Below are 20,364 nucleotides of genomic sequence, written 5' to 3'. Positions count from 1 at the left end.
TGTACTTACTTAATATATTGCAGCCACATGTTAATGTTAAGGTAGTCTGGGATATTTTTTCTGATTTCATTGAGAATGGAGGGCTTGTTACTTGGAGATTCAGATCCTCAAAATTAATTTATGTGTTGTTCAATGGCTATAATGTATTTATTTCTCTTCACAAAAATATGTTTTAACAAGTGCCTTGATAAGAAGTATTAAGTTAATGCTTTGAATTGGTTGTTAATGTAAGTAAACTTGCTTACATTTAAAGTTAACACATCCATGTGGTGGGCATAAATTATTATTTGTAAAGCAATTTAAATGTGGTGATAGGTAACATAAGCATTTCATTGATTATCAGTGATAATCAATGCCCTATTTTATTTGCCCAAGAAAATAAGAATCTTTGGAGGTCTTTAAACAGAGGCTGGATGGCCATCTGTCGGGGATGCTTTGATTTAGATTTCCTGCATGGCAGAATGGGGTTGGACTGGATGACCCTTGTGGTCTCTTCCAACTCTATGATTCTATGAAAGCAATACCTTTTAGAGTTTAGCCCACCCGCACCAGTTCATCATTATGCAAGCTGTTTCCTTGCTGCATGATTGCCTGCCACTGGGAAGCATATGTCGCTTAAAAAATCGGATGGGCTGGGTTACTTTTAGGAATTCCCACTTCTTCATTGGTGGGGTGAGTGGAAAACAATGACATAGTAGTCCTTGTCTAATCTACTCTTAATTTACACAGAAACAAACACCACCATTTAAACCACATGAAAACAAATACCACACTGCTTAGTTTTTATGAGGAGAGCCATGTCAGCCTAGAATTCTCTGCATGAGGTTTGATTGGATGCATTTAACTGAACTATTGAAGACAGAAACTTAGGAAAGGTTGTATATTTGATTTCTGAGTGGGACTGAACAACGTAAGTAGCAAACAAGCCTCCATTTGGCTTTGTAAATTCCCATTCCTCCCCACTCTACAAAGCAAGTGAACGATGTGCTTTCAAAATACTGATATGTGTCAAGTATCAGATGATAGTCCAGCTCAATGTGAAGTTTAAGAGACTACAAACAAGAGGTTGACACTGGAGTATCCAGTGCTGTTCCTGCAAAGAATAGCCACCAAGTTTGTACTTGCTATTTACACATTTTACTTCTCTGTGTATGTGTGTGTGTGTGTGTGTATGTGCATGCATCAAAAAGGATCAAGAGACCAGCTATACCATCATCAAATCCAAGGAGACAAAAATTACTGCAGATGGCTTGAAACCCGCCTCAGCATATGTCTTCCAGATCCGAGCACGCACCGCAGCAGGGTATGGTGGCTTCAGCCGGAGATTTGAGTTTGAAACCAGCCCAGTGTGTAAGTCATTTTAATTACTGTCTGTCCGCGTCTCTGTAATGGTTATGAGAAAAGATCAGCAGATCAATATCTTTGCAGGGGACTTGTCAGCCTGCATTTCATCCCTCTCGCTCTGTCTCGCCTGAGTCCTTCCTGGCCTGGTGTGTTCAGGCACATCAGTTATTAGTTCAGTTAGTTAGGTTAACCCATTGTCCTCTAGTTCTTTTCTCAAACTTGGAACATCTCCAAAACTTGTTAAATAACTTCTTTTCTCATAGTACTGAACTGTTTCAATCCTGCCTCCCCCTTGTTTTTACTGTTGAGCACCAATTGTTTGTGGACAGCTGGTCTGACAAGTAAAGAAAGCACAGTAGATGTGTGCCTGGGCATTACTTCTTTAACAGAAAATCTGGTACCAGACAAGAGAAATAACGTGGAACGCATAGGGATAGGTTCCTACACTAGAAAAAAGAAGCAGTACTATATGTTTAATTAAACTTTCCATTCAAAGCAAACAATATGTCCATATGAAATACACCAGCCAGGGCAGGTAAGCCTTGCATAAGTACACAAAAACATTTTGGATCCTTGAGAGTTCAAGCTTCTTCCTAAATGCATCCAGCAATGATTTTTTTCTGTTTCATTAGCCTTCATTTCATCTAACGATTTACTTTTTGGTGGTCAAACTTATAGAACTATGCTTTGTTAAAATGATTAGGGTTGCTGGTCAGGCATGGAAGAATAACAATATTGGAGAAACTAATTGATTATTATTGGAGGAACATTTGATTAATTGTGATCTTGCAACAAAACCCCATGAACATGTAGGAATATAAATGGCCAGTTTACACACCCTCAAATTTTTTTAAATGGATGATCTTTTTTTTTTTCTTGGTCTGTTTTGCTGTTCAGCATTGCTCCATAAGGGATTCTGTAGACAGCTGCTGTTTACTTCATTTGTTATCAAATGGAAACATACAATTACAGTGGAATCCACTCAGTTAAACATTTGTTGCATTGTTTACTGCAGACACTGATGCAACCTGATACTAAAATTTTCAATTTCTCCAGCCCTTCTTCACCATATTCCCTGTGCTAATGCTACTAAAAATGTTCAGCTAGACAGAAGACAAGGAAGAAAAAGGGGCCGAGGAGGATGTAAAAAGTGGTTTCTTTGTCAGAGGCTTTGTTAACTGAGGTATACCTGTATTGCCAAATGAAAGGTTCTATATGAACTATATTTAAATATCTGTGAAAACAAAGGAACTTGAGGGCTTCCAAGTATGACATGGCAGAAAATCTGGGTGCATACCTGATGGACATCAAGCTGTCAGTCCTGGTTTTCTGCTGTGAGGGGGATTTTATGATCCATTTTTTATTATGTTATGTACTTGAATTTGGGTGCAGTAGACACTGATATTAAGATTGCTATTAAGGCACGGGAAGATGTTCATGTGTCTTTTCATTGGAGATTATCAGACAAGGGACAAAACATCTTTGTGCCATCCTTTTCCCAATCTCACAGTGAGAAGATGAGAAGAAGGTGAGAAGATTTTCATATGACATTGCACTTATCTGGACATTATCTTGTCCAGAAAGCGTGATTGACTGCAAACTACATCACACAGATCCTGTCATTGTCCCATCATTGTCCCATCAATGAAGTGGCATTGCCTGGCATTTTGCATTAACAGAAGTGTGTGTTAATGTAATGCCGCTTCAATGATGGGACAATAGTGCTGCGATCTGAAAGCCTTTTGCAGGATCACAGTCAAAGATGAGATAAAGATGGGGGAGCAATCCCATCCTTATTTCATCCCCATATGATAATTTCCTTAGACAGTGTTACAGCTTCTACATTTTCCTGCAACACTGCTTGTTTATGAAGGATTTTCATATTGACTCATCTATAAATTGGCATCACACATGAGTACTGTGTCATGGAAATATTTCCACCAATCTGGTTGCTGAATGTTATCTCATTCCTTACTTCTGATAATGTATTTTGGTTTCCCTTAAAAATTAATCTATAGGCTAAATTTAACATATGTGCCAACTAAAACCCATCCACTGTAGTAAATGGAACTTATGTAGGTGTAGGAATTGAGAGGATCGCTCAGCCCTGTCCTCCAAACATAGCTCTGGAGTGTTTTGTAGCTTTTCCCAAGAAGATGTCATCTTTTCTGGTTTTGGTTGCTGCCATACCAGGAGGAGGAGGAGGAGGAGGAGGAGGAGGTGGTAGCTGTATCTTTCTAGATGCTAGAACCATTACATTAAAATAATCTATTTGTAAAAGTGTCTTGAGTTAGCTCTGATAAAGACATATGTCATGTCATGACAACATTATAATCAGTAGATTATAATGCAAGCCCAGCATGTTGTATCAGATGTACTGTTTATTATACTGGAAACACCTCCTTCTATTGCACAAAGACTTTCTCAAGGGACTAAATGTTTTCTACTATCATAGGGTTTGGAGGCTTCTTTACTAGATAGATGCAAATACAATGGTCAGAGGGTGGTGTTTTCTGACTTTGAGTGGCAAACGGAAACTGTCTCTGTTTAATGGTTTGTGTTCCCACTCAGCATGGCCATGGGAAGGCTACATTTTGTCAAGCAAATCTTTATACAACACCCCAGATATAAACACCACAACCACAACACTGTTACTGGCTTTCCTCCAATGCTATATTACCATTTTTGAATAGTACTGGTGAAGCAGCTTGTGAAATGGCAAAATATAATGTGATATGTTTTAAACAGGAATTGCTTTCTTTAGTATTAAAAGAAATTTAAATATGAGCCCGTGTCCAAGTCTGTTCTTATCTGAGAGATTTTATCTGTGAAAAAGTCATTAAATGCATCACAGGAGGCTTTAGTTGGTTCTAATAGAGGGTTTAGGGTGGATGGCATCTGAGTTATCAAATACAGTGCACCCTTGCCTTATGCGGGGATCTGTTCCGGACCCCTCCATGTAAGGCAAATAGCGCGTATACTTGAGCCCCATTGAAAATAATGAGGCTCGTGCATGACGTGCAGCATGGCATGGACACCATGGGCTCATGCACCATTCAACCTCTGTCACACGACTTTCATCGTAAGCTGAAAGCTACATAAGCTAAAAGCCGTGTATGACGCAGGCACACTGTACCCCCTTCTGCAAGTATTTCTCCATATGCCTTCAGCACAGGAGGTGAGCATGAATGCAGGTCAGTGAGTGAGCACAATTCCACCCTCTCACAATCTGGAGTGATCCAGAATGTCCAGAATAGTAACCAGAATATTACAGTTGCCTCATTTGAGTGGGAACTTTACACTCTACTGACATGGAACAGGATATTGGCTGTGTTTCTTTACAACTTTGCAGATGACAATATGTTGTAATGTCTATATTGGAACCCTGCTTCTGTGAGACTATAGACATTAGGACATTGTTTCCCAGGTAACCTGATATGTGTGACCAGCAGTCCTCACAACCACCACTCCCATTGTGCCAGGGAATGGCTCCATGTTTATGCCCATGGGGTACCATTGTTCATTCTTTCCAAGAAAGCTGCCAGGAACCAGTAGCCAACAGTCCATGGAGCACCACTTTGTGTAGCACTGCTCTAGAAGAATAAAATGCTCCATTGGAGTGCAAGAGGATTAAGTCACTATAATGAGGAAAAACTGTCCCTTTTCTTTAACATATTTTGGTTGTTAAATTTCACTTGCCACCAGTATTTATGTGCACACGGCATACCTATTTCAATTTGTTTAGATGACATGCTTATTACATTTTCATACTATTTCTATTCAGGAAAGATTTTATAATGGAATAAATTCCTTTCATTTCCCTGTTGAATAGAAACTCATTCTCTATGTTTATCTTCTGAATTTAGATTGATCTTTCGTTGATTATTGTTTGCCTTTAGCTCTCATCATCTATTCTCTTTATTAAAAAATACTGTCAGTTTCCTGTTTTAAATGCATGTTACCTTTTAAAAATGAAATAGAGTTTAAAGGAATGACAGACAGCAACAAAGTCAGTGAACAGACTAATATAGATGAAAAGGCTTAGTGATGCAAACATCAGTGTAATAAAAATTATCTATTGAATTACTTCATATTAGATTATTTATCAATCCTGTTCTATAAGTAGAAACAAAACTGTTTTTTTGCTGCCTAATAAATCTCTATTATAAATTTTGGATGCTGTAGAAAAGTTTCTAATTTAGTGTGGTTGCATTACATATCAGGTTACTTATAAATAACCTGCTGGCATTTCAGCACAATTGGTCTGTTGCCTTTCTAACCTTAAACTTAAGAACAAAATACCCATAATTTTAATGTGCCTATTATCATTATTATTATTATTATTATTATTATTATTATTATTAACCTTTATTTATAAAGCTCTGTAAATTTACACAGTGCTGTACATACAATCTTTTTAATTGGACAGTTCCCTGCCCTCAGGCTTACAATCTAAAAAGACACGACACAAAAGGAGAAGGGAGTGGTGGAGGGGAAGAAGATGAGGGCCAGCCGTTCTTCTCTACCTCCGAGGCCTAGATCAGGGGAGATGGACTGGAGGGAGGGCTTGGCTTCTTAATGGATGGTTAATCTTCTTCCAGGGAAGCCTGTTGGAATTAGCCTGCCTCTCTAGTAGGATAATACATATAAAATACATAGCAATACAGGAAATGATTCAATAAAACAGGCAACAAAAGAACATCAAATAGCAAGTGACAGTTATGCAATGCCTGGGAACGCTTCTCTGAACAGGATGGCCTACTATGTCAGACATATATATGTTTATTATCATTAGCCTTGTTTTTGATTTTTTTATAGAGACAGCAAATCATTCTAATGAGTATTCCTTGAGTGCAAACCTTTACCTGCTTTCTTTGAAGTGAGGTCCTTTGGGATCCAGTGGGGCGTATTTCTAATTAAACATGCATAGGACCAAAAAGTATTTCTCTTGAAATTAAAGAACTAGTTAAAACAAGTACTTTGGAACAACTAAACACAGTCTGGGTTATAAAATGGTGTGCTGCTGAAGTTCTCTTCAGCTGGGAAAGAATTCTGGTTGGAACAGATTGTATCTATTTGAATCAGAAGGGAAGAGGGCAGAGATATTCTAATATTCAGTGGTCTCTGGGGGTGGCCCCTGATAGCATAGTCTAATTGCAATTATTCATAAATACTTTTTTGGAATTACATTCCACTAGAGATAATAAACCTATCAGAGCTGTCTATAAATCTGTAGTACTAATTAGAACTTTAGTTGACAGTACAGGCTTTGCAATTTAATGTACACATCCAATCATTATGAAAGTATAACAGTGGATTAAAATATAGTCCAGCACTGTTGAAATGATGAATTATTGCACTGATACTTAAAACAACAGTGTGGCTTTAAATCCTACAGTAAAATAATAATTAGTAAGTTATGAGTTTCCATTTAATATGGGATTGCTGTTCTTTCGTTTCCCTGTACTTAATACTGTAATATGAGGGATCTCTTCTCTTTACAATTCAGTCTATAAGTAAATAGCTTTTGTTTTTGATTGTGTACATTTTTGTCAAAATTTATGTACTTTTGTTAGTGAAAATGCAGCCACCAGAAAGAACAGAAAGTCACTGCTATCTAGAGATGGAACAAATATTGTTAAAATAATTTTAAATATGGTAGAATATGTTGTTTATTGAGTGTCAAGAAATCCTTATTAGGAGAATCATGGACTGTGGAGTGTCTACGGATTGGGCCCTAGTATGGATAAAATTTGCACATTATTGTTTTGTTCAGAAAACAGCATTTCCTATCCAAAAAATAATATTCCTATGCAAAAATATTATGTCTGACATGCAGAAAATACTGTATTTTTGAATGTGGCGCCTAATAATTCTCAAATTGTGAATAGTTTTTGAAAACTGCACAACTTGTGAAGATTTTTGTCACAGAAGGAAGAAAATTGCTAAAGCTATCATTGCTTTCTTTCAGAAGAAAACAATTGAAGAATTACATCCCTGCTTCTATGGTGATCATAATAAAAAGCAGTAGTATCTCCTTCTCATATGGTGTACCACTTTAGGAAAAGGCGCAGTTACTCTTCTTGTATTCCTGATTCACCAGATGTACAGTGCACCTGCTTCATGCGGTGGCTTTCAGTTTATGCTGAAAGCCGTGCAACATACAAAAAATGGTGTGTGTGCCCACGGCATGCTTGCCGGTGCATGCACAAACCCCATTATTTTGAATGAGGCTTGAGCATACGCAGAACTTGCCTTACGCTGGAGGCCGGAACAGATCCCCCATGTAAGGCAAGGGCACACTGTAATTATTCCCCAAGAATATTTAAACAAACATTTAAAACGTCTGCATTGTTGCTTAACATCTGGAGCTAGGGACAGTTCTCTAGCTTCAATTCACAAGCAAGAAAGCAGAAGCAAATATATTTGTTTTAATAATAATAATAATAATAATAATAATATTCTTTATTTATATACCGCTCTTCCGAGACGATCAAAGCAGTTTACAGCATCATTTAAAACATTTTCTATAAGAGGGGGAAAAAAACTTCTGAAAGGCTGCCCTTGTAACTGGCCAGACCAGCCCCGCTTGTAAAAGTACAATGCTCTGTATGAGATGCTGAGAGTCAGGAAGAAAGGCAAGAATCCTATGTAAGCCCTCTTCTGAATTAAAAGATGTCTTTGGGTTTCACAACTTCACAGATTTTCTGCATTTTTCAGACTAGGAGAATGTGCCATTTTTAAGCACAAGGGCTCTGAAATTTAATTATTTAACTGTTGGGGACTTTGGTATATAATTTTACAATAAAAATAAGTTTTTGAAGTGGTTGACATAATTAAAAGATGGCTTGCTGATTCATTGAGTTTCTTTACAATCTCGACAGATATGTAGCTCTTCCTCTCTTAAGCAAAAGTGTGGATAGCCACCTCTGTATAAGAGGAGTCAGATCAATCAATTGCTTTATATTCTACCTTTTCTTCAAGAATGGGAGTTAAGGCAGGTTGCACAATAAGACAAATACAAGTAAAACATGATATAGCTGAAATATACAAAGAGTTAAAATTAAAATAATAATGTGTTTTCTATGGGATTAAAACCATGTAAAATATTAATTTAACAGCATAGGTTAAAAACTGAACAGCACCAACAGCACATCCTATGAAAAAATCAGTTCCCAAATTGTTGCTGGAACAGAAAGGTCTTCACCTGATGATGAAAGGATAGCAAGGAGGGAGCCAACCAGGGAGCATAGGGGCAGCCATGAAGAAGGCTCACTTGTACATTCCCATTATACATATTTGTGAAGATGTTGGGACTGAAAGAAGCACCTCTTCCAAAGACCTTAAAGTTTGATCCGGTTTACATGAGAAGATGCAGTCGTTCAAATGGACCTGTACTAAGTTTTATGGGTCATAACCATAATATCGATATCATCATCATTATCATCATCATCATCATCATCATCATCATCATCATCATCATCATCATACAAAATACAAATAATTCACTTTAAAATAGAATTTAAAATAGAACTTTTAACAATATTAAAACAATTCACACTCTAGTTTAAAAAATAAAATGCAATTAAAAATATAAGCCACTAGAAACAGTTCAGTTAAAATGATACAGCATGTCCAAACCCATTCTATAAAGACTTTCCATTATAAAAACCTGTCTGAATAAAAAAGCTTTATTCTGCCAATGGAGGTGTTACAATGAGGGAGCTGTTCTGGCTCACCTAGGAAAGGAGTTCTATAGTGTAGCCACCAAGAAGGGCCTCTCTCACCTTCTCAAACAACCATGCTTACAACGGTGATAGGACTGAGATAAGAACCTCTCCTGATGATCTCAGAGCCTGAGACAGCTCATCCAAGCAGATATAGTCTGCTAAATAGCCTGGAATTGAACCTTAAAGGACTTTATGAGCTATATAGCCACATAACCACATTATGAATAGTGCACAGAAATGGAGCAGCAGCCGGAGGAGCTGTACTATGACCCCTCAGCCCCCGTTAAATCTCCTTGTCTACAGTAGAATTGAAGAGACGTTTTCAGTCCAGAACTCAAATTCCAATTTTGGAAGAGACTTGGGGTTCAGAAGGGAGTGCAACTCAAACTGAAGTTAATTTGGCTAAAAATTAAATAGAATCCATCCAAAAATTGGGTGGAGGAGAATTTAGTTTCTACCCATCTAATTTATGTTAGCTTGCATCTATCCAGAATTAAGTTATGGAGACAAGAGCTAAACATTTCAGCAAAACTTGTACAGTATGTATTGTCTCTTCAGAATAAAGGTTTTGAAAAACAAACACTTTTTTTCCTAATCTGATTTTAAAATTCATATGTTCCTATTCCCATAACATAATGTCTGTTCAGAGGTAAGCCTTTCAAAATTAGCTTTCCAAAGCTTGCAGAGAGAACAAAAGGCCAGAAGAGGGCAGCGGGGAAGTGGAAACTGTGAAAATGACCAGTGCTCTAGAGAGTCATGGCTGGGGTAGGTGGGTGTAAAGAAAGGGGCATAGGGCTCTGGCACCCACAGAGGGAATTTTATGATAGCTTAAAATTAGACACGAAGCATCAGGAAAACATTGGTGTGGAGATGATGGTGAGAGGCAGCAAGGACATAGTTACAAGAAGAGGAATGAAGACATTGCCTCCCCAATAAGAATTCCCACCAGTGAAATTTTCTTTCAGTTCCAAGACTTCTAGCATTGTAGAGAGAGACATTCAAAACTGTTCACATCTAGACTCTTATGTTCTCTGTGTTCACATTCTCTTCATATCTTCATACCCCTTTACTTTGAATGGCTAAACTATAGTCGCCCCTCCAAGGCCGTGGACTTGAAATCCATGGACTTGAACATCAGCGGAGGGGCGACCACCATTAATGTGTGTGTGCCTTGCATGCACATGCCTCATTCAAGGCTATGGGGCTTGAATATGTGTGAGATTTGGAAGTTGCGCGGGTGGGTCCGGAATGGAACCCCCACAAGTTCCAAGGGGTAACTGTATATTTCTAAATCCTCAGCTGGTTTTAAGTTATTCAGTAATAGAAATTTGAGGACTGAAGGAAATCTTTATCTTAGGGGGCCAAGACTAGTAGGTGTTGTAGGCTATATTTAAGAAGAAGGAACTGGCAAAGCCATCTCTGAGTATTCCTTCCCTAAGAAAATCCTATGACATTCATGTGGTCACCATATGTCGACAGGCAACTGGAAGGTACACACACACATGCGCACACGCACGCATACACAAACACTATTGAGAATAGTGCAGTAAATCAGACTTTGGAGATACTTTCAGTGCAGTAAATCAGACTTTGGAGACCTGTATCCACCCTGTGCCCAAGCCAACCCCTACTTCTCATTTTCCAAAATAAAAGAAAAGAAAACACCTCCCTGCACACTTAGCACCAGTTTTGGGGAGGGAGAATAGCCACTGTCTGAGCTTAAAATATCCCAAGAGGGATATTGTCACAAGAGTGCAGGTAGCATTTTCTATTAAAACAACAAAGGATTTAAATATATATATATATAATGGGTTGGCAGGTCCTTAGCATCCCCCCCCTCCCAGATCCTTAGGAGCCACAAGCAGGCAATATTTTCCCTTCCTTTTTAATAGAAAAAACATACAACTGGAGTTGCCATAAAATTCTGTCTAAAATAAAACATTAAAAGCAAATTCTGACATCTGTCCCTAGTGAAAACAGAGTTGTGTCCCATGTTTTGTAGGAAAATGTTTTAGTGGCTGGATCCTGATTCTATCCAAAATCTCATTCGTACAAAAATATATATATATATATATATATATATATATATATATATATATTTAATATAAATTTCCTAAACTAAAGTTACTGGGTAAAGTTAATATTATTTCCCACTGCACATGTTAAACAGTAGATGGATTTCACTTCCTCTTTATCAAACTTAAAGTAAAAGCCTCTTTGAAGGTTGATGGCAATTTTTACTGTAATCCCCCATGATCTTAGCTGTAATTTAACCATAATCTTTTGTTTTTCCTCTCAGCAGTAGCTGCATCCAGCGACCAGAGCCAGATCCCTATAATTGCTGTATCGGTTACGGTGGGAGTGATTCTATTGGCTGTTGTTATTGGTTTCCTTCTCAGTGGAAGGTAAGAGGGGAAAGCTGTGTGTTTTGTATTTATCAAATCTTCTTCATCCTCCAGCCTCTCCTCTTAACTTTGATCTGGGCAGCTGTCTTTGGAGCACGTTCCTTTGCAAGCCAGAAAACACAGAAACACTCTAAGCAGAGTCTGTTAAATTTTACTTGCTAGCATTTGTATGCACATTTGTGTCGGGGATGGGGGGGAGTACTTTTATGCTGGGAAAAAAAATGGTCTCAAAAGGAGAGTGGCACTAATTCCTCCCAGCAATTCAATACAATAAAGGTTTCCTAAACTAAATTGTAGTTTAGCAGTTGTACCATTGTAGAGGGTAATATCCTGTCAGAGTTAAAAGTGTGTTACTGTGGGATTGTTCTGGGTTTGGGAGTGAGGAGGGGGCTTCTGTAGTTATTTATTTAAAATATGTATTTATTGTATCTATGTGACATAGATATGGAAGTTTCAAAAGAGCTTTCATGTTAATCTGTTGTAGCAAAACCAAGCAATCATGTGGTAACTTAAAAACTAAGCAATTTATCACATAATGAGTCTTTGTAGGTGCTAGCCCACTTTAGTGGGTAGGTGAAATGTTACCTAGACTTTCAAGTATATGTGTGTGTAGATGTGTATGTGTCTGCCTATCTGTTTCTGTGTGTGTTATTTCTAACCTGCCCTACAGCCACACAGAAAGTCCAAAGCTGCACAGCAGATATTATAGGAATGTAAGAAACATGAACCAAAGCACTAGAAATTGAATGACTGAACATTGCAGTACTTGGAGTGAACGAACTAAAGTGGACAGGAATGGGGCATTTTGAATCAGATAATCACAGTGTTTTATTCAGGAAATGGAAAGACAAGAACAATTGAGGTGGAACTTATAGTGAAGAGACATGTAGCACAAGCAGTCAAAGGGTATAACATAAAGTCTGGCAAAACAATTTCAATAAGATTTGAATTCTTATCAATACAACCATAATCCAAGTTTATGCTCCAACTACAGAGGCAAAAGAAGAAGAAATCAAAAAATTCTGTGCTGTAGTCCAAAAGAAAATTGATCACACACCAAAATAGGACTTCTTGTTAATTATAAATCGTTAGAATAGAAATATAGAAAATGGAGCAGTATTAAAGCCTGCAGTAAAATCTGAGCTAGAATCAAAAAATGAAGCAGGAGACCAGTTGAATGAGTTTGCGAGCCCAACAATTCATTCACAAGCTCATTCTTTAAGCAGTCCAAGAAGTGACTGTATACATGGACATCACCTGATAGCTAATATAGAAATCAAATCAACAGCATAATTGGAAGCAGAAAATAAAGAAGCTCCATTCCCTCTGCAAAAAGAAGACCAGAAACATATTGTGGAACAGACCATGAACATCTCATATCAAAAATTAGAGTAAAACTGAAGGGAAACGGTAAACCAACCATCGTGTCAAAGTACAACTTGGATCATAGAATCATAGAGTTGGAAGAGACCACAAGAGCCATCCAGTCCAATCCCATGCCATGCAGGAACTCTCAATCAAAGCATATCCAACAGATGATAATCCAGCCTCTGTTTAAAGACCTGCTAGGAGCGAGACCCCACCACTCTTTGAGGAAGTGTGTTCCACTGTCAAACAGCCCTTACTGTCAGGAAGTTCCTCCTAATGTTGATGAAGAGAACTACTACAATAATAAAAAAAGAAAGAAAGAAAGAACAAGAGGCATATTTCATAAGATCTGAGAAGGGAAATTTAAATCAAGAGTGAAGATGCTGTACAACCTGCAAGGAAAAACACTGCACAACCAAGTATAGATAAAAAGGCCATTGAAATAATACATAGAAGAATTATATAAAAGAGATGAAAAGAGATAAAGACAGTGATGGATATAATATTGGTATTGAAGCTGAAATACAAAATCAAAAAATTATGATTGTGGGGATAAAGACAAATTTTATAACAAACTTAAAAAAGAATTGCTTAATTATAGTTATGAAAGAATGATAATGATGGGGGATTTTAATGGCATTATGAAACCAAGATTGGACAGAAAATTGGGGGGAAAGATTAAAAAAAAATGACAAGGGAAACTCCCAAAAATATTTTTTGAATTATTAGATTAACTTTCATTGTTTGATGTTTAGAGGCAGAAATATGGGAACTCTAAAGTATTTTACATTTTATTCGGATAGACATGCCTACTTTTCTCATTTAGACATATACTTCATCTCAAAAATAATGGGGAAAATGTTATTAATATGAAAGTCCTACCAAAAAAATCTGACAGACCATAACCCCATTGTGTTAAATTTAAAAGAAAGTATCAAATAATACAGATACAATTATGCTTAAAGAAACTGCTCCTGATACAGGAATATCCTCGTCCACTTACTTTTTCTGAAAACATGTGCGTCTCTCTCTGGGTATAAATTTTAAAGGCCAAATAGCATGAATATATAATTGTCTATTAGAAGAAACATTTGGGAACTCAACGCTTCATAAGGCAGGATGGGAAGCAGAACTTTCCCTTCCAATTGATCGTAAGACCTGGGAAAATATATGTTTTGACCTATAAAGCTTTATACAGCTTGGGTCTAGGCTATTTGAAGGACCTTATCTCCTTGTATGACCCCCTCCAGAATACCAACATCATCCATCCAGAGAGGCCCTTCTCTCTGTCCCACGACCATTTCAGGTGCCTTTGGTGGGAACAAGAGAGAGGGCCTTCTCAGTAGTTGCTCCCATGTTCTGGAACTCCCTCCCTAGAGAGGCCAGGGTGGCTCCAACATTGCTTTCTTTTCGACGTCAGACAAAAATGTTTTTACACTGCCAGGCCTTTGCATATTGATATGGGTAATGTTTTGTTTTTGTTTTGAGGAGTTTAATTTTTTAATTTTTTAATAATGTAATGCTTGAATTGTTTAATTGTTTTTTTTTTCAACTTTGTATTTTTAATGTTTTATCCTGTATTAACTTAAACTGTTTTAAATTTGTTAGCTGCCTTGAGTCCCTGTACTGGGAGGAAGGCAGGATATAAATAGAAACAACTTTGCCACAACATTTGATTGTCCTGATGTGTATGTAACCTGTACTGAAGCTAAGAAGTTACTGTTAGGACTGAGTACTGAGAAGTAGTTTCCAGTGGTTAGGAAAGTAGTCAGGCAAGACTGCATTTTCTCACCCTATCCGTTTAACCACTGTGCGAGAAATATCATATGTAAACTACAATTAGACTTGGAAGAAGGAAGCATGAAAATAGAAGGAACATCAATAATTTAGAGTACGCAGATGACATCATCCAACTAACATAAAATAGCAAAGACTTCAGCTCCTAGACTCCCTAACCCTTCTCCAGGCTGTCTAGGGTTTCTGGAAGATCAAGTCGGAAACACTTGGAGGGACAAAGTTTGGGAACCAATGGTGTAGGAAGTGTATTGACAAAGGCTGCTTGTCAAACATGTATGAATATGTGAGAGAAGAAGACAGAATAGAACACCTGTGTTGAATTTTAGCTTTTTCCCTACTAGTCATAGTTTTAACAAAACGGTTCCTTGGGTTTAAATGCCATAGGAAACCATTGTTCCAAAATTGTCTCAAAAGTGAACGTTTCGGAATTCTGCTTTGTGGATTAAAAAAGATAAGGAGCACACAAACCCGAAGCTCATTGCTGCTCATTCACATCACCGAAGACCATGGTTACAGATGGTGCTTGCATTTTCCAGACAGTTGGGAAGCCCTTTCAGTTGTTCTAAAAAGCTCTTCGGTGTTTTCTTCACAAATTGCAATGCTTATGCATTGAGTCACTCTTGACAATCAAAACTAAAACATTTTTTTTCAAATAAATAAATAAATCTGCCAGCCTTTCCAGTTATTAGCCCGTTTAGAAATTAAAGTGAAAGAAAGCTGATATATGAGGCAGGAATTATTTTAGTCCTACTGTTTGTCTTGGATATGCTTTTGAAAGAACTTGTGGAGTGTCTCAGCATGCTGTGACATTACATGATTGATATATACACTTTCTAGAGTCTGCTAATCATTTTTGTAGGCACTTTTTGATGTCTAACTAATGCAGCAGACAATAAGAGGTTCATCTTCCTTCTTTCAAAGAGTTCCCTTTGTAATTATTTCTAGCAAGTATTAACATTTGGCAACTATATTTCCAGGCTCCATCATAGCCCACAGCAGGGGTCCTTATCCCTGAGTTTTCACCTGGGCAGATCAAAATGTCTCTGCTGGAAACCTAAGAAATGACTATGCCTCTTACTGAGTTTTATTCAACAGAATAACCTCAGCCAGGTTAAAAATACATGCTGTGTATTTTTGAATAAATTTTGAATATGATAAACTTCTGAAGTCCACCATTTTGGAGTTTTTTGTTTGATCTGCTTCAGGAGGAGGGCAATTTACAGGTGTAAGGGTGATTACCAACTAACGTCCCTTTTGAACATGAGCTTTATCATTGCAAGCACTTTTACTCCCTCAGGTGCATAAAGTGTTATACAAACTTTCAGATGTATGTGGTAAGGAATATTATATATTGAGGTCTGAGGGCAGTTAAATGAAAGTAATAGGCATACTGTAGATAGGAACTGATAATTTTCTTTTAAAAAAATAAGTATGGTTATTTTTATTTAAAGCAGGCTTTTAAAATATGAATAAAACCTCTCTCTGGTTTCTCATTTGAAAATAACATAATTTCATAATAAACTTGCTATCTAGACATTCACTTCCAGTCTCATTGAAATAATGGCTCTGTCACATTTGTGAAAATTGACAGAGCCATTATGAGGTTAAAAAGCAGGAAAATATGTACAGTCTACCCTCCATATATATCCATGGCCTTGAGACTCACGGTTACGACTATTCATGAGACCAAGGCCACTAATGTGGGCATCCCTCCTTTCTTTCCCTGTCCGATCTCTCCTTGGGCAGCCCAGGGAGAGATCGGGGAGGCAAAGCGCCTTGACCCCCTCCCCAAGACCCTTGTCCTCCCTGATCCTCTCCTTGGGCTGCCCAGAGAAAGGATCGGGGAGGAGAAGGGTCTCAGAGGGGCCTAGGCACCTCTTGCCTTCTCCTGTCCGATCCTCTCCTTTGATTTCCCAGGGAAAGGATGTGGAGGCAAAGGGTCTCGGAGGGGCCTAGGCACCTCTTGCCTTCGCCTCCTCCTCAGTCCTCTCCTTCGGTTTCCCAGGGAAAGGATGGGGAGAAAAAGGGTCTCAGAGGGGCCAAGACACCTCTTGCCTTCTCCTCCCCGATCCTCTCCTTGGGCTGCCCGGGGAAAGGATCTGAGAGGAGAAGGGGCAAGGACAGGGAGTCAATTAAAGAGACAGGAGGGTGGGAAAAAGGAGTGTGCAGCACTGCTCCTCTTCCCCTGCTCACCCATCCCTTTAACTGGCTTCTAAGTGGGGGGGTGGAACTATTCATGATTTTCCCATATTTGCAGGGGTCTCATTCCTCTAATCCCCATGAATATGGAGGAAGGACTGTATTTCTATCTCTATGAGTAACAACAGCACCAGGAGAGTGGACAATGAGATCTAATTGTAGCATTCTTAGGGACAGTATATTTTACTGTTCAGAATTTTTTAATCGAAATTTTAAAACCATTTTTTAAAAAGTAAGGTGAATAGCGTGTGGGGGGTCAGAATTATGACTTTTGGGTGTTTACTTCTGCATCTGCATAACTCACCTGTGCATGTTGTCTGCTCTCTAGGGAGATTGTTTCAGCTATAGCATCTATGTGGATCATCTAGATACCCAAGACTGAGAGAGTGCTTTATAAAAAATGAATGTACATTTTATGAACTGACATTAGCCAATCATGCTTTAATCGCCAATGTGAAATATTTTTGTAGTTTTAGTTTAAGCAACTACACCCTGAATTAAGTTGTTAGTCCCAGTTAAGTAAACTGATTGAATCAGTGGAACTTAATGATTTGTCAGGTTCTTAGTTAATCTATGGATCTACTCTAGTTGGAATTAGTTATTGGATTTAAGCCTGTGTTAGTGTGAGCGATATACCTCTTATCATTCCTAATGCATCAATGCCGCATCTCAAACTTAATCCAGATAATGAGTGTATTACATACTAGAGTTGGCTCTTTGTATCCACATATTGTTTAGCCACAGATCCAACCATCCATGTCTTGAAAATATTCAAAAAGATATAAATTCCAAAAAGCAAAGCTTGATTTTGCCTTTTATATAGGGAACACAATTTTAATATGCCATTAAATTTAATGGGAGGTGAACATCATGCATGGATTTTGGTATCCAGCAGGGGATCCTGGAACCAAACCTTGGTACTAGATGTCAATGGTGTACTGTACTGTTTTCTAATTTAATAAAGCTCCCCTCAAAAATATACAACCCATGCCCTCTTAGATGTTGTAAATCACTTACTGAGCTGTACGTTAATACATTTTTAGTAATCAGATTTCCACCATTGTTCAAAAATAGTGGAGCAATATTAGGGAAAGCTGAAATCAGTTCTATAAATTAGTGTCCCCTTTCAATTTCAACCAATGCTCTCTCTAATTACATGATTAATATTTGATGATCTACAGAATATTTTCTGAAAACACAAGCATCTTGGCTCTAGGTGAATATCAGTTCACATATTTAGTACAATAAGCCCCTCTAGTGAGAGACTGGAGCATCTTAATGAATTGTAACTCAGCAGTCTCTAACTCTGATCTCCCTTTGAAGATTTTTCCCCCCCTCCAAAGTGGTTATTTTTAGGCCAGGGAATCTGAAATCCCCTCCCTACACTAGTTTTTGAATATTCAGTTTCTGTTGGCAAATGTATGCTCATTTATTCTTTTGTGAAGAGATTGTAATGTTTGCTCTATGTAGGGCACTGCTTAGAGTGTATAATCTGTGGCATCTTCCAAATGACCAATAATTTTATAAGGTAATGTCATTCTCACTGTCACTTTCTGAATTATTTTCCAACTATTTGCAATGTCATCTGTTATATCCCAGCCATTTCTACATACATGTACCTGGAACTCTGAATAGCATCATACATCTAAGGAAGTTGACTGTAGTCTGGGAAAGCTCATGTTATACATCCCATATCTCATGTTTGTTCACCATTTTTCATTATGATGTCTCTCACTGTGTTTAGACACTCACCCTTTCTCACTGAGAAGAAGACAAATTGAAAGTTTTCTTCATTTGAAAGTTGGGGGTGGGAGTCAAAGAGGCAGATTTCCATATTCCTTTTAACAAGCTTTATACTGTATAAACACTGTATCTCTTCAACCAAATGCATAATTGCATACGGATGCTTTGTCACTTTGCATTAAAATACCTTTCAATTCATCCAGAAGCAACAGGTGATAGATGCCTTACACACTTGAATGTTGAGGAATGGTCAGACATTGTCGAAGAATAGATTATGATGTGAAATTAACTGACTCATGAGTTGGTCAGCAGTTCATCCCTATGCTTGAATATTGTAATTCTCAGAATGAAAGAGAATCTGTAAAGTATGCAGAAGCTGTTTTAAGATAGCTAAGTCCACATTAAATAATCAAATGATTGTGGCTTGGCATGTTTTGAGGGAAGCATCTGAAAACTTGGGTCTAGCAACTACAGTACTCCCGCGCTATACGCAGGCGCGCCATACGTGGCCTTGAGCATACGTGCTCAAGCCGTGGCGCATGCGTGGGGCGGAAGGGGCGGCGCGTCCCATTCAATTGAATGGGCGCGCGCGCCCATTGCGCCCCATGCCGCCGCGCACGAGCCCCATTGTTTCCAATGGGGCTCGAGCATAGGCAGAATTCGCCTTACGCGGAGGGATCCAGAACGGATCCCCCGCATAAGGCGAGGATGGACTGTATTTCTACTAAAAGAACAGAAAAGACTTGGAAGGGGTCACAATTCAATTCTGAAGCATGTTCATTGTAAACAAAAGTCTCCCAGATTCAGGCTGGCATCCCATTAGTGATTTGTGGGTTGTCCACATAGGACAAAAGGCCCTTATCCCACCCACCCCCACCAGCCTGTTTGAACGATGAAGGCCAAAACCTTAGGGCCAAGATCAGGCTAGATTCTGGCAGAACGGATATGGATGCAATGGATACAGCCCACTCCCAGGCTAAACTGGGCACAATGTGGGTCAAATTGACTAGTCGTTTGCTGCAGAGTTTCCTGGAAACTCCACAAAATACATCTCCTTATACATCACCCCTACTGAGAAGCTCCACCCATCTGACATAGAAATGGAGTGCCTGGCAATGTGGGTGCAGCCAGGTGCCCAATTTAGACATCAGATGTGGTGATATGGGGAGGCTGTCTGTAGGCACACAAAGGTAAGGAGTGCATGCCAGTAGCAAGTCCCTGGACTGGTCCACCCACCTGTCTCCTGGGCTGGCTCAGGGGACTGATCTGGGTTAGCATCCAGGCCAGGATAGCATGAGCTCAGCCCATCTGCTTCTCCCCACGCTCACATCTATGCTGAGCTATGCATGCAGTACTAATTGTCTGTTCAGTATGGAACAGTCATATCCACTGGTGGTGACATAAATGGTATTCTACATGCAGAACTGTTGCACAGCTGATAATATATGAAGCACAATAATGTACAAAAAGTAGTTTGCAAAGATACATTGTGCAATGTTGTTGTGCAACAGGATGTGAACCACGTATGCACATATGATGTGCTTTGTTGATATTCAGTATAGAGTTTGGATAATGCAAGCATAATATAATATCATCAGCAGATATTTATACTCTTCTGAAATAATAAAGGATTTTGACCTCATTCCTCCCCATCATCATCTTCACTCTTCTCCCCACTTGCCACAACCAGATATATAGAACCAGAAAACATATATCCGAATCAGAGTATTTGGGGGTGGGGGGTAGTGGTGGGGGTGATGATGATGATGATTGAGGTA

The 20,364-nt window shown here is 38.5% G+C and overlaps 1 protein-coding gene across 1 annotated transcript in view; it reads left to right on the top strand.

Moving 5' to 3' along the window:
- The window catches only part of EPHA5 (EPH receptor A5), a 276,495-nt gene that overhangs the window by 207,588 nt on the left and 48,543 nt on the right, over nucleotides 1-20,364 (top strand). Inside the window, 2 exon segments of the mRNA XM_042474841.1 lie at nucleotides 1,191-1,350; nucleotides 11,374-11,479. Of these exon segments, the coding sequence (XP_042330775.1) occupies nucleotides 1,191-1,350; nucleotides 11,374-11,479 (266 nt within the window).

The sequence above is a fragment of the Sceloporus undulatus genome, chromosome 6 (assembly GCF_019175285.1).
Source record: "Sceloporus undulatus isolate JIND9_A2432 ecotype Alabama chromosome 6, SceUnd_v1.1, whole genome shotgun sequence".
Classification (NCBI taxonomy): domain Eukaryota; kingdom Metazoa; phylum Chordata; class Lepidosauria; order Squamata; family Phrynosomatidae; genus Sceloporus; species Sceloporus undulatus.
This window is presented reverse-complemented; position numbering and strand designations above follow the sequence as displayed.